General features: G+C 31.9%; 1 protein-coding gene across 1 annotated transcript; it reads left to right on the top strand.

Moving 5' to 3' along the window:
- Positions 1-5,282: 5,282 nt before the first annotated feature.
- Positions 5,283-26,215, top strand: LOC134726777 (sodium-coupled monocarboxylate transporter 2-like). The gene is made up of 15 exons (XM_063591193.1): positions 5,283-5,691; positions 8,395-8,460; positions 9,819-9,870; positions 11,203-11,270; positions 12,194-12,348; positions 12,942-13,082; positions 14,054-14,183; positions 18,604-18,692; positions 19,286-19,398; positions 21,265-21,335; positions 21,748-21,834; positions 22,150-22,340; positions 22,934-23,031; positions 23,507-23,625; positions 25,701-26,215. The coding sequence occupies exons 1-15, from the start codon at positions 5,317-5,319 to the stop codon at positions 25,893-25,895; spliced, it is 1,950 nt and encodes a 649-aa protein (XP_063447263.1). The 5' UTR covers positions 5,283-5,316; the 3' UTR covers positions 25,896-26,215.
- The last annotated feature ends 538 nt before the right edge of the window (positions 26,216-26,753 follow it).

The following is a 26,753-nucleotide window of genomic DNA, read 5'->3' as shown; positions in this document are numbered from 1 at the left end:
GTCTAAACATCAACCCAACAATGTTAGATCTGTAAATTTGCTTTCGCAAATTTTTGGTTCTTCCCTCGCCGGAATTCGAACCCATGCTACTGTGATATCGTGACACCAAATCGCCTGCACTGCAGCCGTCCCTATATATATATTAAAAAAGGGAATTTAATCCTTTAGCGAGTTTGATCACAGTTCCACTTGATAAGGGATATACACACTGTTTTACATATGGTTCATCTTGATTGGGGTCACGTCGATCATCTGCTTATGCATTACAAATAAAATAAATTATGCAATTTTATCAAGTAAACAAATAACAAAAAAATCAATTAAATTATGTTTCAAATGCACTTTCAATGAGACACCAAGCCACTGACGCAAAACAAAGGAAAAAAAATACACTAGATGTCAAGATTACGGTCTTTAATCTAAATGATCAATCTATACAAGATATAAAGCTCTGAATAACGTCCCTAGTCTGACAAAAATATGAATAGATTAAAAGGATATTATCAAATTTATACCGTCACTCCGTTAAACTCCACAGGCGACAAACACATCAAGATCTAGTTTTAGATATTGTTATTACTTAAGCTTTCGTTGTCCAAGGTTCTTCGCCAGTTAACTTTTACAATTTCTTTATTATTCGTTGGATCATTTCATCAATATCTTAAGGGTATCATTTTTTCTAATATGACAGATGATCACGCTGCAACGTGACCACCAAGGCTAAAAGTATAATAGAGGTAAAATGGATATATTATCTAAAAATCTAGATACCGTTATAAACTCAGTATTTTGACGGGGAAAATATTTATGTCAGCATCTACATATTAGAGGTTTCTCAACATCTTGCAAACGGACGAAACTCTACAAACGTATCGTTACTGAGCAGTAATTTTGTTTTAATGAAATCAAAGATAAATGTCTACCGATAGTGCAGTGTGTTTAAAGACAACAGTTAACAGTTGCATAGTATTTTTTGCCACCTTGCATTTTATTTATGTAGTTAAACATCGGTGTTCCAATTCATTTTCTTTTGTTGAATGTTACGTATTCTTACTTTGAGTTTCGTTTGTTTACATGTCGAATATATGCGTTCGATTTATCTCCTTTATCCATTTAAAAAGAACATTGTCAGTTTGTAATGTAGTTAATAAAATCAACGGTACCAATTTTGTTGCACCAGATGCGCATTTCGACAATACATGTCTCTTCAGTGATGCTCGTGGCCAAAATATTTGAAATCATCCAAAGCATATATAAAAGATGAAGAGCTATAATCCAAAAGGTCCAAAAAGTATTACCAAATTCGTGAAAGGAATGAGGTTAAGGTTTATGTACCCTTCTGTAGCCATTTTTGTACGAACTTTTTAAACTTCAATTGTATCAAAACTACAGATATAATGAATAATAGAGATAGACCATTTTGTACATATTCCAAGGGGAAACTTGATGCAAAGCATTTTTTTTTACTGTTCCATTGCATTTAATAGAAAAAGAGGACTTTGTGACAAATAAATCAAGATTTTTATAGAAAATCCACAGCCTTTATCCTTGTACTCTTATATTTGGCATATTCGGAATATGTACTAAATGGCCTATCTCTATTGTTCATTATATCTGTAGTTTTGATACAATTGAGGTTTGAAAATTTGTACAAAAATGGCTACAGAAGGGTACATAAACCTTGCGGCCTGTCAATTACGAAATTTTAAAACTGCAATAGTATCAAAACAGCAAAGACAATGAATTATAGAGATGAACCATTTTGTACATTATCAAGGGGAAACTTCGTGCAAAGCATTATTATTTAAAGTTGAATTGCATTTAGGAGAAATCGAGAATTTGGTGAAGATGAAACAAATATTTTTTGTTGAAAATCCTCAGACTTTAATACAGTGCATTTTGTCATAAAATTCTAAACATAGATTACTCACTTGTTTTTATTATGATCAGCTAGTGTTAATGTTAACAAAAAATTTTGTTGAGACATGACTGGAGGGGCCCCTCTTAGGTCAGTCAGCACCCCCCCCCCCCTTTATGAAAAGTTCGTGATCCGCCACTGTATCCACATATCCTTTGAAATATGGAACGAATAAGGAAGGGTGAGTTTAGGTAAATTCTGTCTACTAGAATGAAGCACCAAACAGGAAAGTCTCAAGAATCAGTTACAGAAATATAAAGGTGCATTCGATCAATCGTAATGTTATAGGGTTTTGTGTATTCTTGTTGACAGTGTTAATCCTACAGCACTAACAAAACTTATAATTACATATACAGCATTCCATAAAAAATTGTCAAAAACATATTAAATTGTCCAAATATATACTGAACAGTATTAATTTGACTTTAAGCATAATGTCTAAAGAATTCCGAATTTCACAAAGTAGTTAAGTCTTAAATTTGACTGGAAGACTATGATGTGTTACATGATTGTAATATGAAAATGACCATTGAACACCATATTTCATAGGAATGGCTAGGGTTTATTGGGAACACAGTTCGCAAACCCCGGAATTCAACACAAAGACTCGAAAGTAAAACGTAAAATAGGTAAAATACTGAACTGCAAGCAAAATTCAAAACGAAATTTTTTTATGAAATTGAAAAATCACAAGCTCTTATACATTAAACGAATAAAAAACAGACTTGATAAGTAAAATTGTGAAAATGTGCGGTACAGCAGTCAACACAATACAATGTGTTCGATAAACAAGCAACTAGTGAAATATTTGTGTTGGTAAAACTTTACGGATTCGTGTACGGATAAATGTGAGCAGGTAACTAAATTTAGTATATATTCGTGTATTGATTTAAGCATGTTCTTACAATAACAAGTTTCGTATATATGAAAAAAAAGCAGCCATAAGAAAAACAAAACGGTCTCTCCTTACATATCGTAAAGGAATAAGTTTATCAAATAACAGGATTATATTAGTTTACACTATGGTTTTTAAAGTGCACGTTCACTTATATATTAGCTTGTGTCTATAAAGATAAGACGTAGCACGGTACTTGTCTATCCCAAATTCATGTATTTGGTTTTGATGTTATATTTGTTATTTACGTGGTATTTTGTCTGATGCTTGGTCCGTTTCTGTGTGTGTTACATTTCAGTGTTGTGTCGTTGTTCTCCTCTTATATTTAATGCGTTTCCCTCGGTTTTAGTTTGTTACCCCGATTTTGTTTTTTGTCCATGGATTTATGAGTTTTGAACAGCGGTATACTACTGTTGCCTTTATTTACGCTCACTCAAAGATGCAGCTGTATTTACAAACATTTCGTGGCAATGGTTGCTTCCTATAATTTGTGTTGTGACTGTCCCACTGGTATATTTTGTTCCTCTTTTCCAATTGCTGATTGTGTCCAAATTGTTCTAATCTGGTTCTAGAATACCTAAGAATGTATGTTTGATTCCTTATTAATGGTAATGTCAATACAATTGTGTAATTAAGACATCACACTATCGTTTTTAAAGTGCACGTTCACTTATATATTAGCTTGTGTCCATTCCGCCCAAATGATCGACCTTTATTTTTGCTGTTTTTTATATTTTGTTTATGAAATTAATCAAGTGCAAATAATGCATATAAGTGCAACTATTTGTCAATATTTATAATGTCATTATACCATCAAACATTAATAATTTCACATACATGCATACTAATTATGTGTTTATACTTTTCAAAATACTAAAATCGCTTTTGTGGTCTCGTTGCTGAATACCGATCGCAAGTACGAGAAAGAGAGGATTCCGTATTCAAATCGTAAACATATTCCCAGCCTTGATTTTGTTGACGAATTATCAAACAATGTAAAAATCAATCTGTCTTATTAATAAATAAAAAAATCATGTAAACAAGTACTTCAAAGCATAGTAATTATAACATCATACCTAAAATTATATAACTGTCAGATTTAATGCTTATTTGTTTACCTACTTTCGAAACACAATCAAAACATTGATGCATTTCACGAAGTATTTTAATGATACATCTTGCGGTGACCGAAATTATGTTTGTCGTCCTGAAATTAGTACAACCCACGACGTCATTTAATCATACTGAAGTGTTGTTCACATAAGGTGATGCTTTTCATTTTTTTCATAGTTTTTTACAGCGTGTTTTATTATGAAATGAAACGATAGTCCTATATACGGGTATTTAGATTTGAAAATGGAAACTAGTGAGAAGGCTGATGACCGTTTCTCCTATAAGTGATCACAAGGTCAAAATAGGTACATGATCGAACCCTATGAAGTGAATTCAGTAATTACAACGTACAATTATAAATGATACACTTAAAAAAATATTGCAGAAATAAATTACAGAAATAACGAAAATGATAAACACAATATGTATAACTTATAACATTATTTTCAGTAAAAAAAACTTAATGTAAGAAACCGCTTCTTAATATCAAATAGTAATTTATTAGCTTGTTTGGGTCGAAAGATCATTTCTCTTACTTTGTGGTTATGGGTGTTCCTGGTCAAAGATCATTTAGGAATGAGTTTTGGACGCACGATATGTAGGGTTTTTATTACAATAATGCTGAAGCTCGGGGGTTTACACGGACATGCCGACCAACTCCACCAATATAAAGTGGTCGCCATGTTATAATAAACTATTGAATCTATAACCAAGAGTGCTGAAACACCAACAACCAATCAATCAATAACACATTAACTATTAATTGTCTGGGGGAAGATGTCGGTGCCAAGTAGTTCTTCTAATGTAATCACTAGCCAGTCAACACTGAGGTTGTGAGTTGAAAACCCGCTTGTGCGTATGCAGCCGACTCAAATCTTAATTGACCAGGATTGACGGCTTGAAAATAGCGTTTAATAATATTCCAAGAATATTTTTAAAGAAGACAAAATATATGAAATATGTATAATGCGATGTTGGAATTTTGCGTTTTATAGAAATAGAAAAATAGTTTGTAAAAACAATTTTGAATATAATATTAAGTCTTTGAATGTCAAGGTGTTAGAAAATTGAAATAAAATTATCCTAAAGGAAGCTGGCTTTACCTGTTAAAATCTGGATGTTACATCTGAATACCTTATGCTTCGATGAGCCCACAAGTTTACATATCAATCTCTAATTAACATACAAGGGAAGTACCTTGATTTTTTTTTACTTTAGCGGTTGTCATAAAGATGAACAATAAATATACTGTTTATCTATGTAAATAAAATAAACAATCTACCATTACTGGCATTATAGTTAACACAGACGTAAATAAAAGCAACAGAGGATTTCTATTTCTTTATACATCAACAAATTCACTGCTCTGTAATTATACTGTAAAATAATTATGTGGAATAGAACTTATTCATATACTTTTGAGAGAGGAGAATCAACACTCTTTCATGTTGCTGATTATGTTGTCTTTGGACTTACTCTTTTGGTGTCTGCTTCAATAGGACTTTTCTATGCAATTAAAGATAGGAATAGTAATAACGAGAAAGAATTCCTGTTGGCGGGCCGAAACTTGTCAGTTTTTCCTGTCACCCTGTCACTTCTCTCTAGTTTCATATCAGCGATAACACTGCTAGGAACACCAGCTGAGGTTTATAAGTACAACACGATGTACTGGCTTATTTCTATAGGATTTGTCATAGCTGCTACGGCGTCAGCTCATATCTTTATTCCAGTATTTTACAACCTTGGCGTCACCAGTGTGTTTGAGGTAAGTCTGATGTTTTGTTATATGCTTCTCTGTCTCAGCTTATATATTTATTCCTGTATTTTACAATCTTGGTGTACCCAAAAGTTTATGGAAGCTGTATATGTCGTACCTGCTATTTCAACTCTTCATTCTATTATTTTCTAGTCTGAGTGTTTCCAGCGTATTTGATGTAAGGCTATATTTGTCACATCTGATACCGTCTAAGCTCATATTTTCCCCGAGTATTTACATTCTTGGTTTCAATAACCGTATTTGAGATAAGCTCCAATTTCTCGTATATGATATTGTCTCAGCTCATATCTTTATTTTATTAATTCTAAATCTAGGTGTCAGCAGCGTGTTTGCGACAAGGCTTACTTTTGTCATATCTGCAATTGTCTCATCAAATATCTTTATCAAGTTTTCTTCACCTTTGTATAACTCACTAGCTCGGTGTTTTTGTTATTCGATTTTTAATTGCATTTTTCTTAATCTGCTACTTGCTCACTTCCTATGATCACTCTGGTTTCTACAATTGTAGCGTCATAAGCATGTTTCAAGCTTGATTGTGTCTTGTTTGCTTCAGTATCAGTTCATTATTGCATTGCAGTATTCTTCAACCTTGTTGTTACCCATGTGTTTGATTTTTCATATTCATTGTTATACAATTTAGATAAGGCAATCCAACTGTGCTTGGTTTTTCGATATCTAACTGACAAAAACTAAAAAAAATGAATTACATTAAAGTACAAAAAGTATACAAAACAAAAAGTAAAAAATAAAAACAACACGATCACATCAAAACCTGGAAAAAATTCAGGTCCTCAGGGAGGGTAAAAATATCCTGATTTAAACGAGGCGCCCGTTATTTTATGTATGTAAAAACCCGGTGACAACGTTAATTCGTTAATTTTGTTGAACGAGGAATATTGCTTTCTCAAAAGTTGCTACGAAAGGGCTGTGAATCAATCAAATTAAGGTCATCACCCAAAAAATGTTACGGTCGCCATCATGAGCTGATTGGCCATTATGACAAACGTGTGTCAGAAATCATATCTGACATTCTTCCTCAATCATTATAACCTTCAATCATTACCGAACGGAACAAAGAAATAACACGACGAGTGCCGTAAATGGTGCAGGAAATGCTTACCCTTCCGGAGCACCTGATTTCACCACCGGTTTTTAGTGGAGTTCTTTTTTCTTTTCTTATTTATTACTTGTAACTGTTGATTTAAATGTCTTTTGTTTTTATGAGTCTTTGTTTACTCCTTGGCTTTGATTGTTAGTGTCTTCGGTAGGAATCTAGAATAATGTATCAACCGGCAGATATATATTCTATGAGCAGGCATTGCTGGAATGTTAGAACATCGATTTATCATTTTAAATAGTAATGTTCTTCAATTAGTTTAACACGGCAGGTGGTTTTATTTTTTAAAACTAAAAATTATTTTAATTTTCGAATAAAGTAAAGTATACAGATTTTACCAAACACCTACATAAAAACATTTAATCAGGTAAACATCTTACATTAAACATACTTGCTTCACGTATATACCCAGAGGTAACATTTTTTAGAATAAATGCATATAGATTAGTACAGATTGTATCTAGCTTTAAATGTTTTACCAATTTCTTTCCTTTGATAAAGCGAGTTAACAGAGAAAATGACATTTTGTTGTCATGTAATGCATATGGTGTGGTTACATTTTCGAACACTTAATTGAAAGTTATTCAAAAACACCTTCCTTTACGCTACATGCTTACGAAATTTGAGGTCAATGACTAGTAGGTCATTTTCTAAATGTGTTATCGAAATTTCTAAACTTATGTTACATATTTGAAAACAAGGGCTATACTTTTCAGCACTAAGTATCAGTTTATATGTTTGTTACCTTCCTGCACTACACGTCCTACAATTAAACTTCTGAAAATGTATCACATGTCAATTGCAAAGATGGAACCTGACTGTTTTACCATAAACTATTTAATATCAGTACATTTGACAAATCATTAAAGGGACACTAGCTGTCAAATTCAGGGTCACCGATTTGACTCAAATTTTCATATTTTATTTATAACAATGTAAAACATTTATCCAAACTATCAAAAATTTATAATAAACAATTTACATAGCATGGGGTCGATAGTATGTAGGTTCCTTTCGTGTGTATTTTAGTCGAGACGCCATCAATTAACTATCATCGAGTTAACCTCCGATGACCAAATAAGCGATGTAAACATAAATAAAGATAGAAGCATGCGTTATCAATCTCTAGATAGGATGTAAATTGAAGTTCACATGAATATGGATTTAATGAGGTTGATTTATTCACTGGCAAGTGAATAATTAATGATCATTGTTTCTAAGCTTAATTTGACAAAACTGAACCACTTTGGCTGTGAAAAGCCAATTATTTCTTCACTTTGTCACTTTCATTATAGATTTTATAAAAAAAATCTTACTTTATGTTTTTTATATATCTCGTAGCTAGTGCACCTTAAAGTGGTTGAACAAAAGCCCCTTATTGTATAAAATGCACGTTTATTATGAATAAAGTTCTTATTATCGTGAAAGCCTAAGAGGTAAATGAAAAATGAAATTCCTACATTATTCTTTGTATCGAGTCATGCATTAAAATAGTTTTGGGACCTAGCCATTTCCTTAAATTAAATCATACTCTACTGGCTATGCAATATGAAAACTGTTATTATTTGTTTCAGTATATTCAACTGAGATTTGGTGGAGTTGTGAGGATCATTTCCTGTATTGTTTATTTGGTTTGGATGGTAAGGATTAACAATTGACCGATTTAGAGTCTGAAAACCCATTGGTATTTTTATTTTCGTACCCCAGAATGAAAATAACGTAACGTCATTGGTTGAGAATTTCCATTGTTTATGAAATTTTTAACCAATCACGACGTTTTGGTGTACACTTTTGAAAATATTACCCAGGATGCATTAGATTCATTCATGGCAAATTCTATATCTTTTCTTTACTGATCAATCATAACGACCATCGACTGCTTCAAAACAGTCTTCCAAATAATTACATTAATTTTGCCAGTATTTGGCATCCTTTGTCGCAAAAGACTGATCACACTTTCGCACTTTGAGAATTAATCAAAACGCGATTCTTAATTTTACATGTGTTGTAACTTGTGATCTCCTGCTTAACTTTAATGTACAACTTTTCAGTGAAAACCTTATATGAAATGTACATAATTATTCTATTTGACAGAAGAACAAAATTGTAGTTCTGAAACATAACAACATTATGATTCAAGTAGGCTGATATATCCAGCACAAAAGAGATTCCGGAAGACACGAAATATATGATTTACAAAAATCATGACTTGTTACAAACATTATCCGAAGAAATGTCAAAACAACTATTCCACAATTAATTGAATATTTTAATAATTTGTCAACTTATCAAGGAAGATCTTGTATAATATTAAAATATGATTTTACTGTTCACATCCAAATGCATTTAAGGCGTTGTTTTTGGTTGTGAGCTTTAAATTACAAGTTTATAAGGTTATATGTATCTTATTAGTTAACATATTTAAACTGTATCTTATTTATTTCTATCCGTTCACCTGAGAGTGCAATGTTAAACACACCCTTATGGTTTTATGATTTACAGTATAATCCTGGTATCAAAATAACTCATCCGGATGCTGTCGTTCGATTAATACATTTCGTGCTGTGTGAAGTTTATTTACAAATTATCCGCATTTTCTTTCTTCATATGTCACCCTTACAAACGTTGTACGATTTTTTTGTAAGTCCACCTAGTGTTATGCTTGCGTTAGGTTATGCATTAATAATCTGCAACAATTAGGGATATATGACAGCAAAGAACGGGAATGGAATAGCCAAGTGAATCGAAGATCAACTAACCTGAAAAAGTCGGAACCTTAATATATTTATTTATAAATCAAACGAGGAATTTTGAATAATTACATGATTATTTTCTAAATCATGTCAGTATAGAAGTATTAGTTTAAACGTATTTTTTTTTACTTTATGATGAGTTAATTTACTCTTTAGTTATTTTCTAAGCAATTTTTGTAAACTATCAACGAAATCAACAATACTGCAACGTAACAATAGATAAGAATTCACTGTTTCTATTTCAGTTGTTTTACATGTCTATCGTACTCTATGGTCCATCTCTTGCTCTTAGTGCTGGTAAGTTTGACGAGTGAATCGTTTTCGAAGGTCCATCTCTTGCTCTATTGTGAAGCTTTTCTGATTCTGACTGATAGTGAATTTTACATTTCTATCGTACTATTTGATTCTCATAAAGATACATATAACTTTAATCAACAACTTCAAAGCGAGAAAGAAACATTAAACGAAACAAACACAAAGTACAAAGGAAACACAAAATACGTTCAACGTTGCATTGCAAAGAAATTGGATAACTTGTTAAAACCTGTAATAAACTGAGTGACAACTGTCAAACCCAAAAGGTCACGTCTGACGCAAATAACCAATAATACATGTTTTTCAAACTTAGTTCAAGAATTTTCAGAATTTTATTAACGTATTTAACTAAATTGTACTTCATATGTAAAGATTGATTTCGAATGACTAAATTCATGTATAATAGACGTTTTATATGTCACATTTAGATCAAGATTATTGCATATGCAACAAGAATCATGACCGGATTACTTATGCAAAATATGTTTACAAATTACATGGTTATTTTCGAATTTCATTATCTAATAATATTGTTTTGAAGATGGAAATTGTGGTAACTTCTTTGTCAAAAATGTTATACGTCAAACTAAAAAACTCTTTGAGATTGACGTAAACTTTGATAACAAACACGAAATCTTCTTAGCTTGAGATCAACTATCAATGAATGAAATATTATTTGTTGATAATTGTAGTTGATTCGTAATAAATATAAAAAGACGTGCATAGATGGCATGGTTAAGAATCGATGCATGCCTGGTTAAATAATTTCCTTAACATTGTAATTGAAAGAAACTCGGTTTATAAGACTTTAATTTCCAAGTATATTCTTCCATGTCAGCTGATGATTTTGTATTGTTACAATTATGTTAGTAAGATATTCATTAATAAACCCTTTGTCTTTGAACACTCTGTGACTCAACTTTCGAACAGATCATTCAAATTGTATTTATGACTTCAAACGTCAAAGATACATTGTAGAGTCTTACAAAGGTGTCTTGATAATCGGACATTACGAATGGTCCTTGCTAGAAAAAGAAAATATATCGTATCATTTACAAGACTTACATTGCAAAAATCGAAAACAGGCAATTGCAATAATTAATTGAAATAATTGGAAAAATAACCTTGTTCGAATGATTTCAAAGGCATTTCAACAATACATAAAAAGACACACATTTCATAAATAAGATACTCGTCATCCCACCTGAAACTTGGGGTAACTTTTGGAGTTCTAATACGAAAGAATAAAGCTAGAAAACATTACACCAAACGTTTACTCTTTAACTATGGCCATTATATATTTTCTTCGTTTAGTTACCGGCATCAGTTTGTGGGGCTCTGTTGTAGCAGTTGGAGTAGTGTGTACATTTTATACAACATTGGTAAGACACGTCATAAGTATTCAAAAAAAATATATAACACAAATTACACTTATTAATGTTCATCAACAAGTAAACCATTCTACAATATAATGAATCATTTACTTATATATAGTTGTTCCTAATTATGTGTGTTAATCTTCATCAGAGGATTAAATACTCGCTTTCTTTAACTCAATCTTTTCTCATCTTGTCCATATTTGTTCAAAATTAAAAGCAACCTTATTACCTCATCATGTGTGAAATATAGTTCGTTTGCTTGTTGGTTTTATAAGCCATCAAACCATTAATAGATCAATTACTACACTGCAATATTTAGAACACCCGTTTAACCAGTGTGTATCTAATATTATTAAAGCTACAAAGTAATTCAGTGGCACTCAAATCAAAACAGTGTATATTTAAGTCCGGTACAAGGTTGACAAGCATCAAAAACCGATAACAAGTTGTGCCAAACTGGCCTAAAATGGTACAGTTTTATTTTCAATAAGTCATAAATCAACATTTTATATTTTAAGAAGTATGATATCGACATTTAAGTGAATACTTAAACTTCGTCCTCTATGACTTTTCTTTGTAGATTATCAGTTAAATTTTTTGAAATACTAAAGATTTTCTTGTCCCAGGAATAGATTACCTTAGCCGTATTTAGTACAACATTTTGGAATTTTGGGTCCTCAATGCTTTTCAACTTTGTATTTATTTGGCTTTACAACTTTTTGATCTGAGAGTCACTTATGAGTCGTGTGTAGACAAAACTTGCGTCTGGCGTATTACATTATAATCCTGGTACCTTTGATATCTTTTTGGATGCAGTCTGGTGCTCGTCCAATTTGAAAATTGATAATATTTTTTGTTCCAACTGTATAAAAAGCTCAGGTTGATGAAACAGGTTCCAAAATTATACTTTAATGTTATATATTTAGGGTGGAATGAAAGCCGTGGTATGGACAGACTCCTTTCAGATGATGGTAATGTTTGCAGGTATGTTTACGTTGCTTATCGCAGGATGTATGAAGGTAGGCGGTATAGATGTAGTATGGAATGTGGCAGACCAGAATGAAAGAATCAAAATTTTTATGTAAGAGTACAAGTATATATAACAAATAAATTGAAGAAATAACTATCCATTAAAAGACAAGGATGCAAACAAATATAGGGTGGTGTAAGACCTCCAACAATAAGCAAAATTCATACCATATACGTAAAGGCTTTAAAAGGCCTGACATAATGTGAATCAATTCATAACAGAAAATCCAACGACTGGATGGATGCAAATAAATTGATCATAGATACTAGGATTAAAATTTTATTTATGCGCCAGACGCGTGTGTGGTCTACAAAAGACTCATCAGTGACGCTCGAATTAAAACATGTTGAAAAGACCAAATAAAGGACGAAGTAAAAGACCATTGAGGACCTAAAATTCCTAAAAGTTTTGATAAATACAGTTAAGGTAATCTATGCCTGAGGTAGAAAAGTATTAGTTTATTAAATATTAAAGTTTTGTAAACTATAGAGGACTGGGTTTTTGTCAATCTTCTTTTAGCAGAAAATATTTGCATGAATATAGTTATCAAAAGTACCAGGATTATAACTCTTTATTTTAATTAGTCAAAGGTTTTGTCGATTATATCATGGATCTTTTGTCATACTATTTACAAATCGTTTCAGTATGAACGTTGATCCTACAACCCGCCATACTTTCTGGAACGTTGTAGTTGGTGGTGGTTTGTTTTGGACTGCAGTATATGGAATTAACCAAGCACAGGTTCAGCGTGTTCTGTCTCTGCCTTCTCTGAGAAAAGCGAAACTGTATGTTATTTTCCTTGACTGTATTATTTTTTTTATAATTCATAAGACTAACGCACTTATCTTTTCGATTCAGTAGTACGGCATAGAATTTTATTTTTAACAAGTCAGGTATGGAGATATAGAAAGTACAAATGGTTTGAATGACTTAAATAGTTTATCTTGGTTTAAACTGAGATGGTCGCATATACTAGTAAAGTAATAAACTGTATTAATAAGTATTAAATTTTTTTGAAAATACCGAACTCCAAGCAAAATTCAAAACGGAAAGACCCTTATCAAAAAGCAAGATCAAAAGCTCACATACAACAAATGAATGGAAAACAACTGTTGTATACCTGACTGTGTACAGGCATTTCTCCGTTAACAAATGAGCCGTATGTCGTGGTGAGTGCATCCATAACTTGGTACACAAAATATGCTTACCTTTCACTTGATTATTAGTCCCCAGTTGCCTTCACAAATTACAAGAGACTAACAAAATTTCACGTGATGATTTGAATATTTTGAAATGTATAATTATACAGAATCCATACCTTTGAACCTAATGGATGCATTTTTTAAAACTTGTTGTGTTGTTGTGATTTGACTATTGTGTTAATTATACGAAATAAGGTTAATAGCATGTGTATAATGCCATGATAAGAATGAATAAGAATAATAATACAAATGTAAACTGATTATCATTTAAAAAAGCGGGGGAATAAAAAAAACCTGACTAGTAATATCGAAGTAAAAGGGTATACTAAATTCAAAATAAAACAAAAAGTACAAAGGCAAAACTTAAAACAAGGAAAAGGCAAATAACAAATAAAAATAACACAAAAACCGAAGATATATGTTTAATAAACATAATATTTCAAATTGAATACGCTAGAAGCGTGTTACGTACAAAGCAATGTTTAAAAGCGCGGCTATTAAACGTCGCTTTCAATTTTTTGTTTTTGTAAATATATAAGTAACATACATTTCAGGGCATTATGGTTGAACTTACCTGGTATGTGTGCCGTATTGACTTTGGTGTGTTTGGTTGGTTTAACCATGTATACTTATTTTAGTTCTTGTGACCCAGTTTCCTTAGAGATAATCAAGAAATCCGATCAGGTACAATTGTTCAAAAGTATATAGATTTGGGAAAATGTGGTATGAGTGCCAATGAGACAACTCTTCATCCAAGTGGTATTTTAATTAGGTATAAGCCTTGATGTAGTGGTTAGTGCATCGGACTACTAACACAAAGATTTCTGGTTCGATTCCAGGCCAGGTTGAAAATTTCAGAGACTTTCGGCTCTCCCTTGACACCATTTGTAAGTATGGTATTGCGAAAATGATGATAGTACGTTGGATATATGGCTGACCTGTGTTAAGAGAGAGCCATATCTCTTGCACGTAATAGACACCCTTGTAGATTTCAAAAAAGAGTAGGCTAATGCCGCTACAAGGCAGCACTCGTACCCGCAAAGTGGAAAGGGATTAATAGAAGTTGCAAAACTTGTTTCCCAAACCACTTTAAATAAATATGTTTAAACTAATTAGTTATCAAAGGTACCAGGATTATAATTTAATACGCCAGATGCCTGTTTCGTCTACATAAGACTCATCAGTGACGCTCAGATCAAAAAATAATAATACATCCTAACAAGTTGACGAGAATTAAGAAACCAAAATCCCAAAGAGTTATGTCAAATACGTAAAGATACTGTAAATTCAGAAATTAATGCGAGGTTTTTTCTTATTGCGAAAAATGCGACTGAGTTATAATCGCAATAATTTAAACTCGCATTTTGAAATAGTTTATATGAATTTAACAGGATTTTTCTCAAAATCGTAAAAATTAAAATCGCATTTAAGACTTAAATGACAAAATCGTAATAATAAATGCACGCAAAATTTTCTAAATTTACAGTAATCTATTCCTGAGATAAGAAAATCATTAGTTTTTCGAAAAATAGTAAGTTTTGTAAACTTATCGCAGATACAATGAATACAACTGTATACGAAATACGCGTGTTGTCTACAAACAGTGAGGCTGGAATAAAAAATCTTAAAATGGCCAATTGAATTAGGAAGTTGAGTGATGTAAGAATGATTGAAGTTCTTTGAAATATAATATATATTATGTCACTCGTGTGATAACGATAAACCAGTTCGTGATGGCGAAATCTGTTACTAATATCAATATACCATAAATCCTAATTATAGAGCAGTATGTGTGACAGTGCTTGCGTTATTTTAATAAAATGACTGCTGTGTCGCAACAAAGGAAAACTGGCAGTTAAATGTATACACCAATGTATAGGGGATGTCTTACTGTGATCCTTGCAAAAGGATAAACTCATTTAACAAAAAGTCACAAATGCAATAAAGTCATTTGTTTAAGGTATGTCCCAGGCTCATTAAGATATTTAGGAAGAAATTATGTATTATAGAGAGTAATTGGTGAAAAAGTCTTGCAACATTTCTTACTTAAACATCATTTTTTGTAACTGAAAATCATACTCATAAAACTGACATTAAAAGTAAGTTTAATATATAGTGATACAAATGAAAAATGAAGGAAAAAGCAGTTGTCTCTTTCATTAATCATTTGTTAGAACCTTTTGAACCGTTAATATACTTATTTAGTAGAAGTATTATGTCTTGTATTTGTTGTGATACTTTGTGACACCGTTTAATAGTGCGGTTGTTAATTGTTATAAGAATTTGTAAAGTTATTAATTTTTACATGTTTTATTACAAGCGAAATGAAAGATTGTACTTGTCCCAGTGACTTGTACTTGCATTTCGGTTTACTGACATGGTGATTTAGTTCCCATATGATGGACTAGTTATGTTCTGAAATAATAGTGTGAGCTTCTACAAGCTTTTTAACCTTATTATATAAACTTAATGTTATTTATGAACAGTGTCAATATTATAACTTTCAGTTACAATCATATAAATCATGACTATGAAATAATTCAGTTTTTAAAAAAATTACAAGGGCTTCACAACGAGAAATATGATTAGTTTAGGTCATTGATTAACTAGAAAATCGAAAGAAAAAACAACTGCAATTTTTCTTAAAGGTCAACCGTATTTTGGCAACTAATAGAATATATAGCACATTCAAAAATAGTAATACATGTATGCACTTAACAGACATACCCTGCAACAAAGTATAATTTGTAAACGAACTTTCTGTGTTAAAATCCTTGAACTTATCTTCTTAATCAATATGATTCAAAACGAATGTGTGTTTCCACATATGACATGCATTTTCAATTCATCACTTAATAGAGATTTCCAATAAAATGACTTTACTCGACATAACCGACCTACCTCAACGTATTTCGTCCTACTGCATTGACGGAGGGGAGCATACACTGCATGCATGTTTTGCTCTTTTTCCACGCATTGTTGCTGGAATATGCCTTCAGTAAAAATCAACCCCAATTATTTTTTTTACTCTTTAAATAATTGTTATTAAACTTTGAATGATTTTATTGACATAAATACTATAATAGAACAAGTAACTTAGCAACTTGTATTCAAACACACCCATCATTTCTTGTCATTTCACTTGACCCATATTAACGTTCTTTTCACATTATGAATTTTTAAAAATACCAAGACGACAATTAGCATACAAAAATTAAAATACGGAATTCCGAAGCGAGAAGGTTGCCTTTTTATTGTTTTAAAAAGATTTAACGTTTAAAGTAAATTCCAACACTTGAATGTAAAAGGTGTGCTCGACTTTTAAAACAAAATAATATTTTTCTATAATTTAATTGAAGATAATTTGATGTGGGCAGAAATTCATATCAATGATATATTTTTCATAAGTACTTCCTCGTCTTTACCTATACCAAATTATTGGGCGAGGTTTTTGTTTAAGTATACCTAAACTTGCATCCGAGGATACAGGGGTATAGGGCGTACCCCTCCCCCTTTTCAATCGCTAGATAAGTTTTAAAATCTCATGTTTTCCAGAATATCATTTTAGCCTATAATTATCCAAATTGTTTTTTGCAACGCTTCGCTCGTCAGTATAAATGCAATTATCGAAAACTATACCCTCTTTCAAATATCTTGGATCCGGCCATAATCACGAACTGTATTGCACGACAAAAATCCTTAACTGATTGTCGTTTGACTTTGATAAATACTTTTTAAAAACAACAATGTCTGAACGTTAAAATCTGCTATACAATTATGGCCACTAATGGTCCTACAGATACTCTGAACCTTTGACATGACAAAAGGTCTCGCTTCTGTATTTTCTTATTCTTAATTTGTGATATATACAAAAATCAAGTTGTAGTATGGTTTTCAATGAGACAACTCTTCACACTAGAACACATGACACCGAAATTTAACAACTATAGTCCCAACGAAGGGGTTTCAACAATGAGCAAAGCCCATACAGCGTAGTCAGCTATAAGAAGCTCCAAGATGACAAATGTAAAACAACAAAAGCTAACAGCCAAATTAATTTTTAAAAAAATAACGAAAGCACAACAACAAACGATAAGCACTGAATTAAAAGCTTCTGACTTGGGATAGTCACATCCGTACTAGGACAATGGTGTAACAGTACGAAATCATTATTATAAACGGGATAATTATTCTTTATTTATTAGTTGTAATTGTTTTAAAACATGCCCGACAATTTAGAGTCCCATTTTCATATGCTAGCTAACAAGAGAGCGTAACCACTATAAAGAAACACTTGTCTTTCTACGAGTAAAACAAAACCAGCTCTTGCTCGTGAATGCATCATTCTCTTGGTGGAGGAGCCGAAAAATAGTCTTAAAGTCATTCGATCAGGGGGTCCAACAGAATAATTGAATTTGTATTCGAGGCAAGCCTGCTACCAGTCAATCCCATATACAAGTATATAATTATGAATATAAAATGTTGGTTTTTTTAAGTCTTGTAACACCTTCATTGGTGATTCTGTCATTGGATCATCATCTGTCGCATAGTTGTCACTTTTATATAAATATACTTCCAAAGCGAGACAAAAGTTGAAACTTAAAATTTTCGCTAACTCAATCAACATGAAGTTTAGGCGGGAATCTCAATAATTACGTGATATATAAGTATCATGATTTCTTTCGTTTTTCATCATCTTAGAAATATTTGATATTGATAAAATTTGTTATGAATGGGTTTCATAGTTAAGGAATACTTTAATAGTTGAAACTTGAGTAACGCATTTAACAAAATTAATTGGTTAGCAATAATCGGTCTCGTTACGTGCGTACGTTGAGTTAGGTACGTATGTCATTTTATTGGAAATCTCTAGTAAGGCGAACCAAACAAAAGGAATTCAGGGTCAATACTTCACGCAATTTATGCTGTTCTTGTTGTGGACGAATATATGTGTATTTTTATAATTAAATAAGAAACTATCCCAACCACAAAAACAAAAACGAATTCGAATGTGTCCATCGCGTCATAAATTGTTACCAAACTTTAATATTGATTAACATAAATGGTTAACTGTTAATAATTGAGGAATGATTTAATTTGACAGCTGATCCCACTTTTCACAATGGACCTTGTAGGACATCTACCTGGTTTACCAGGACTTGTTATATCCTGTGTTTTCAGTGGAAGTTTGAGGTACGTCGAATGTTAAAACAGTAATGCAATATTGTTGTTACCTAATGGCGTTCGATACACTACAATCGTGTGGATGAAATTAGGTAACAACAAGGAAACTTGTTCGGGGTTTTATTTAAATACTTTTTGTAAAAGAAATACCTGATCCAGATGGAGGTGGGTGCTGTTCAAGAAATAAAGGTGGAGAAAACGAGGAAATATTGATTGACTGCTTGTAGTTTGTTAAACGTCTACTTGGAAATAATTCGAGCATATTCCGAAGGAGAAAAAAAAATACGATAAATCCATTATGTAGAGTAAGAAAAGATTACCAACGAGAGAGATATGTATGTTAGATACTTGCAGAAATATAGCCTTTAAACAACATATCACCTATGGGCCCATGTAAGTTAATGCAAGGATTATTGGATGGACGGAATGTCACTCTTCTTATACGATTTGCCGCATAATTAAAACACCACTCGCATTCAAAGAGGGGTGCGAGTTCATAACGAGTATTTACTTCGAATGATAGAATTAATGTCTTGTATTGTCTTAAAAGTAGAATGAATTGAAACAGTGATAACAGACTTTTGAATGTTTCATCTTTGTAGTACGATATCATCTGGATACAATGCTATTGCTGCCATTTTGCTGGAAGATTTTGTAAAGCCATGTTTTCCGAAAATGACATCAGCAGCAAAGACTGTGCTTTCAAAAATGGCTAGTAAGTTTAGCTTTTGAAATATGAAATATCCATTGTATTTTCCCTATCAAACCCCTCATAAAAACACTGAATATGGTTTTTTTCGTGCGTTTGAACCGCTTTTTATGGACTTGACATCATAAGGAACGCGGAAATCCAAACATTAAAAAAAAAAAAGGCTAAACAGATGAAGAGAAATAAAGTTAAAAAGGCCATAACATGTGTTTAATTCACACAAGTTCTACATTGTACAGTAAATAATCTATTATTTAATCTACAATAGTTTGTCCAGATAATGTTAATAATAGAGACATACGTCAGAATAGGAAATAAAAAAGCACACAGCGTGGTTATTTAAAACTTTTTTTGTTTCGTGCACACAAAAGTATATACTGTACATTCCAGCACAGAATCCAAATAACGGGGTCATAATGTATGCTCTACTATAGAAAACTATGCTCATCCAATACGAGTAACGCAGCGAAAAAAAGTTCCAAGTACACCACTTACTTTTTTCAATCGCATCAAAATTTAAGAATGAAATTGGAAGAACTAACGTTACAAAATATATGTGTCTTCTATCAGACAAAATTTAACAAGAACTAAAAAAACGTTTATACTATTTTTACACTTTTTATAGTTTTTCAACGAAAAATCGGCATTTCAATAGAAAACTATAGGAGCAAAAAACGCTTATACTTTTTTACTCTATCTAATAGTTTTCGAACAAAAAATCGGCTTTCAACTAGAAAACTATTTAACAAGAACAAACAAAAGCTTATACTATTTTAATTTATTTAATAGTATTTCAACAACAAAATCGTCATTCAAATAGAAAACTATAGGAACTCTTCTTAATAATGTTTCATGAGTGCCATCAGAAGGTTGACCGTTATGACAAATCTGTTTCACAGATGACAACGAATGTTTACAATTGTTTTAAAATCAATTGATCTCAACACTGAATGAATCTTGTCACCGTTATCTTATGGAGCACTTCAGATCCCCCCCAGTTATTGATGGGGATTGTGTTGCTCAGTTATTTATAATGGCGTTTGTTTCAGTGTTTCTGTAATAACAATGTGTTCCTGTATCAAGTTAGGAATAAGACAGTTGTTATCAATTCGTTTGATGTGTATGAGCTTTTGATTTAGATTTTGCCATTTGATTAGGGATTTTCCTATTTTGATTTTCCTCGTAGTTCTGTACTTTTATTATTTATACTTTTTCTTCATATAGTTTATGTGTAACCTTCGGATTTAGTTTGTAACCTAGATTTGATTCTCTCGGCCAATTTATGACTTTTGAACGGCGGTATACTACTGTTGCCTATATTTGAATATGAAATGCTCGTGTTTTTGCTATTGCTTGAATAGTTTCTGTAGACTAATGAGCTTTGAATGTCACCTTTGTATCCTCTAACCCTTTTAAGACACGTTTAACAAACTGAATTAATTTATGTTTCTTTCAAAATTTGTTTAATCATTATTATGAAAAGAAATTTCTAATATGCGGCTTTAATGAAACAACCTTTAGAGGAAATTCATCTCTACGTTTTTTTAAATATTATGCTCCACAGAAAATATGCAAATTTTATACTAGACCCACGTGTCATTGTATGCCATCTGTGTACACAACGCACGTTTCTGTTGGGTCTTTCAAAACTAAAGAAAAGAAAACAAACTATTACATTAAACATTCAAGAGCATCAAAACAGAAACAGATCATGCATTGACATCGGACGAATAAGGCAAGTAATAAGTATTGGTAAAGATATATTTGCAAATACTTCTTCAAACATATAGAGTAAAGATTAGCCCATTCATTTTTGTATGTATTAGTATCACAGTTACCAAAAGATTAGGAATTTATTAATTTTCTTTTTAGTTGTTGTCTGCGGTGGAGTTTGTCTTTTGATTGCTTACGTCGTTTCTCAGCTGGGTGGATCTATATTACAGGTAACGTTAAAATAGAATAAATGTCAATACTTGGCTTTTGAGTATTTGAATTATCATATTTGTAAAGATATATAGATGTGTGAAAACTGTATTAGCTAAAAGCAATTATCAATGGGTACAATAATCTTGATTGATATCATTGACACAATAAAACACATACAAAATAATAACATTTGCACACAACTTTGACAGTGTGTCCTGATTATAGTTACTCCACAATGAAATATACCAGAAAAAATAACAATACGCATTAGTGTCATGTTGAAAAAATATGTTGGTTACACAACCGATTATTTAATAGATTGTCATGTTATATATGCGTGTGATTTTGAGATCACAGTCAAACAAAACAATAAAATAGCTAAATTTTTTTAAAGACATTAGTTTTTTTTAATGACCTTGATTATTGCAGGTATCCTATATTCTGTTTGGTATGCTTGGAGGACCATTACTTGGAGTATTTACACTTGGAGTACTATTTCCCTGGGCAAATAAATGGGTATGAACATTCTCATATACTGTTTTGTAAAACTACGTGGTAAATTCTACTAAGATGAAATCATTTCCACTAGTAAAGTTCTAAAAATAAATATAACACTGAGACATTGCTTTGGTTGTTTGACAAGTTGCGGAAGTTGTTATGGTCTTTCAGTGAGTAAGAGAAATGATACCATACAAACAGATAGGACAGATTAATGATATACTAAAAGCAGATAGAAACAAATGTTTATTAATTCGTTTTAAAAACTAATCTTAAAAAAATATGAACTTTGTCTATGATGAGTTTATTCTACAACATTTATATATTTGATAGGGAGCATTAATCGGTCATTTGACATCCCTGGTGATAACACTTTGGATAGGGCTGGGAACTTATTTGACCAAAGTTGTTGTCACGTCGCCATCATCACTAATAACAAAGGGATGTCGAATGCTAAATACTACAACAACGACAATGTCACCAAGTCACCTACTTTCCACTGAAGCTGATTTGCCCGAAGTAAAGTAAATATTTTTCTTAACTTTAATATATTTTGTAACGTTGCATTTGGTGTGAAATTAAGCCAACTTATCAAACCTGACGAGGCAATTACCTTGGTTGTGATTCAAACTCGCTAAGTGTTACAATTTTATGTTGGGCTCATTTATAATTTAATATACCTTTGATAACTTTTCAATATACACATGCAGCGTAGAGTAAATCAAAAATACATTTTGGTAACCGATATTGAGTTAACATTTCTGGAGTATTTGTTTGTGTTCCCTAAGAGGGATTTCATAATGTAAGCAATTTCTTCCTCAGCAAGAAAGACTGAAGTCAACCTATCACAGGTTGATATCACAAATAGGGTTCAGTTGTACAATGTGTCATTCTTCCCGAAATGTGTTTGTTCTTTTCAAGAAACATCTTTAATAAAGTCATCTATTTCCCATAAGTCATGGTTTACATGGCATATACTGCATTTATAACAGGTATTGCAGTTTATTCATGTTATTGATCCAATCAGATCTTGTTTGCCTAATTTGTTCATTTTAAGCAAAACGCACGAGAAAATAACATGGATTATTTACTTTGCCTTTATCTTTCCTTTTTTCAGAAATGACTTTCCATTGTACAAGATGTCCTATATATGGTATGTAGGACTTGGCATGTTGATACACATCGTTGTTGGGTTGATTGTCAGTTTCTTGACAGGTAATTTATAAATTCACCAAAGGTGTCACGCGTGTAATGTAGTAGTAGCATTTCTATAAGCAGTATAGGCATATTATATATTCTAGCATATTTTACTCACTATTGATAGATAAATGGTTAGTGAATTGTGATAATTACTGTCTTTTTCAGTTATTCCTGTGAAAAAAGTATTATTAAATAATTTATCGTAAACTTACATGAAAATAAAAGCATTACAGTAAAATGAAAAAACCTTAAGATGGATAGGAATAAGGCGTTAGGTAACCTTTTTCGGAGGCTTCAGTTGGTTGTATTGTTTTGGTGGGGTTTTTTAGGCTGTGACACCTCTTAGTGTATCCCTAAATCAATTAATACACGGACCGTTTAAGGCACATAGGGTCCAATCGAATTAGAATACATTTCACATTGCTTCATCTAATTGATCTGTTATTACATATATTCAATTAACATTACCTTTACACTTTTACTATTTCAGGTCCTACCAAACCTAGTGAAATAAATCCAGGACTAATTTGTCCCATATTTGACGAGTTACTTCCGTTTCTTCCAAAGAAAATCAGGAAAAAGTTACAATTTGGTGTCCGTCATGAGGATGTAAGTATTGACATGTTTACAAGTGATTGACTACGATTAAAAGAGCACAACAGGTATCGTTTATTTTTGTGATATTTATGTTCTTCAATTGGAAGGTGTGGTGTTACACAGGCCATTGTTTTTTTTCTTAAACATCTTATATTAAATTTTGGACGTTTTTTGTCTTCTTTAACAAAAATTGTTGAGCGCCATAACAAAAATGAAAAAACCAAATGATGTCGTTTCTATTTTCTTTTTTATAACAAATCAGGCGTTGTCCAAATGACAAAAAAACATGTTTATAATACTTTACGTTCGATTCGATCTTTCGATTGTTACATTTGGTATATCGTGTTCACTTGATTGTCAAACTCCTTTCCAGTTTCAGCTCCCATCCTCATGCGTAATTGAAAAATGTCCTGGAACGAAAACGATCATACTACGGTGCACAAATGATCTCGCTTGTGGCATATTTCTCAAGTAGTTATCATACTCGCAACTTACATATTACATATAATATTTATATCCAACTTCCGCTTTTAAATATACAACAAACATTTAAGGACTATTGTCATGAAATGCAAATACTATAGGAGGTATTGACAATAAAAATTTGAAGTCCAAAATTTATTTAGGATGAATACAATAAAGATTTAGTTCATAAAACATATTTGTATACAAGGAATTTAGTATATACACATGGAAAAAATATTGCAACACCAAATTGAAATTGGAATTAAAAAAACACTCTTTATTTTTTTCTGATATAGTTTGTTAAAATAGAACTAGTTAAACATTATTTAAATATCACCTGAGTTTAATCAATAATTATCGACTCGATAAGTTCTTATCTGCACATGCAGCTACTGTACCCGTAAACAGCAAAACAGGTGTTTGTATCCTCATTATTTTCAACACTTCAAATAACCAAGTTTATAAAGTTATGTGATTGACACCTTGTAATTGGTCCTCCACAACTCTTAACCGCAGCAAGATGGCAGGTTATCAGCATGAGAGAAGCAGGAATGTATTGTCGGTCATCACTCTTCCACTATTAGTCGTTTTGAGAATTAAAAAACAGGCAATAAACGATGTTAAAGACTATCCGAGATCAAAAAGACCCCCTATGCCATCTGCTAGGGAAAATCAAGCATAATGAAGCTTGGTCAGAAAGAAACCCATTGCATACAATACAATCCTAAAAAATGAGTGGTGGGCATACAGGAGCCTTTTAACAAATATTATTCGAGATTGACTCATCTCTACTGGTTATTGTGCGATAAGACCATTTCATGGACCTTTGCTTACGAACAGACACACAGTTAGCCGTATTCAATGTAGCTCGGCAAAATTGGAAATAAGCATCGTGGAGGAAGATCCATTGTTCCAATGGAATTCTGTTTATCTTCCTTGGCCCGATCGTAGCCCGGATTTGAACAATATCGAGCATATATGGGACACTATTGGGCGTAATATGCGCGAGAGGAAACCTAAGTCCAAACACGTGATGAAATAAACAATGCCCTTCATCAGAAAAGGTTGCTGCTACCTTAGCAACAAATTAGTCGATTTATGGCAGGAATCATAAGACGTTAAGTGGTGGTTGACCGTTTTAATGGAGGCTGCTCACCAAGTACTAATTCTTTAGCGTATAACGATCAACCATGATGTGAACAATCATCTTAAGATTAATTTTGAAATGCCTGACATTGTAAAGTTTGACTACAGTAATAGTTGTAAAATGCAGTTTTTTGTACAAAAAACACTTCATTTTGTTTTTAACATTGTGGTTAGATAAATCATTTTTTTTCAAACATTTTTTTGTTCGTTAAAATGCCAATGTAATCATAAACTATGTTTCAATATTATTTTACAAATATTTTATCATATTCCATCCAAAATTAAAGGCTGATTTTTCAAGTTTTCAAAAATCAAGGTGTTGCAATACTTTTTTCCATATATCGCGTTGAAGGAGGCAAAACAAAAAAGAAGACTTTTTGTCGATTTTTGAATTATCTTTCCTTGCTCATATCATTGTTTTTTTCATTTCGTAGTTTCTTATTCACCTAAAAATCAAGTAATACTTATTTTTTCAGTTTGTTAAATTTAGTCCAGACAATCCCAACACAAAAGATCGTGGTGGATACGATAAAAGGGATTTTGAGTTGAAAGAAGACAGTGTGAAAACGGAAAAACCTATACCATTTGTGCAAACTGTTTGTAATGGAACGTCTACTGATGCGATAGGAACAGATTATATATATGAGAAGGATTATAATACACATTTTTAATCACCGTGAAATACATACATGATGTTATTCCATATTATTTTTTCAAAATTATATTACCTTAGCTGTACCTTGGCAAAACGTTTAGGAATGTTGGTCCCCAATGCTCTTCAACTTCGTACTTTATTTGGCCTTTTTAACTTTTTTGGATTATAGCGTCACTAATGGGTCTTTTGTAGACGAAACGCGCGTCTGGAGTATACTAAATTTAGTCCTGGTATCTATGTGAGGTTTTTTTATAAAGCTTTTCGAACATTTGACGTTACTTTTAGAATGAAAAGGATAACTATGTCCTCTATTGAGCTAGATGTCTGATTCTTTGAAAGTGCAATTTATCTACTAGTAGCTAGTTTTAGAAATTACTTATAATGAAACAATTCATTATATTTGTATAGATATTGTGTATAAACATAATTAGTTGTTACAGTTTCCATTTGTACCATTTTGAATAAAGTTTTATATTGTACTAGAGAATTTTCTTGCAGATACATGAATTTTGTTTCACTAGAAGCATCATTTTTCATTGGCAAACACGTCTTTCCAGGTATAGATTACCTTAGCCTTATTTGGCACAACTTTGTGGAATTTTGGATCCTCAATGCTCTTCAACTTCGTACTTGTTTGACTTTATAAATATTTTGATATGATGAGTCTTATGTAGACGAAACGCGCGTCTGGCGTACTAAATTATAATACCTTTGGATAACTATTTCATGTCATGCTCTATTTTCATTTCAAAATGTGTCATGTGAGTTAGTGTATTTGTACATCGAGTCTTATAATTCGTTTGCTATCTAATTCAAGAACTGACCGCAATGAAATAGCCTATTTTCTATTTCATGAGTATTTTATATATTTAGT

The sequence above is a fragment of the Mytilus trossulus genome, chromosome 7, assembly GCF_036588685.1.
Source record: "Mytilus trossulus isolate FHL-02 chromosome 7, PNRI_Mtr1.1.1.hap1, whole genome shotgun sequence".
Lineage (NCBI taxonomy): Eukaryota > Metazoa > Mollusca > Bivalvia > Mytilida > Mytilidae > Mytilus > Mytilus trossulus.
This window is presented reverse-complemented; position numbering and strand designations above follow the sequence as displayed.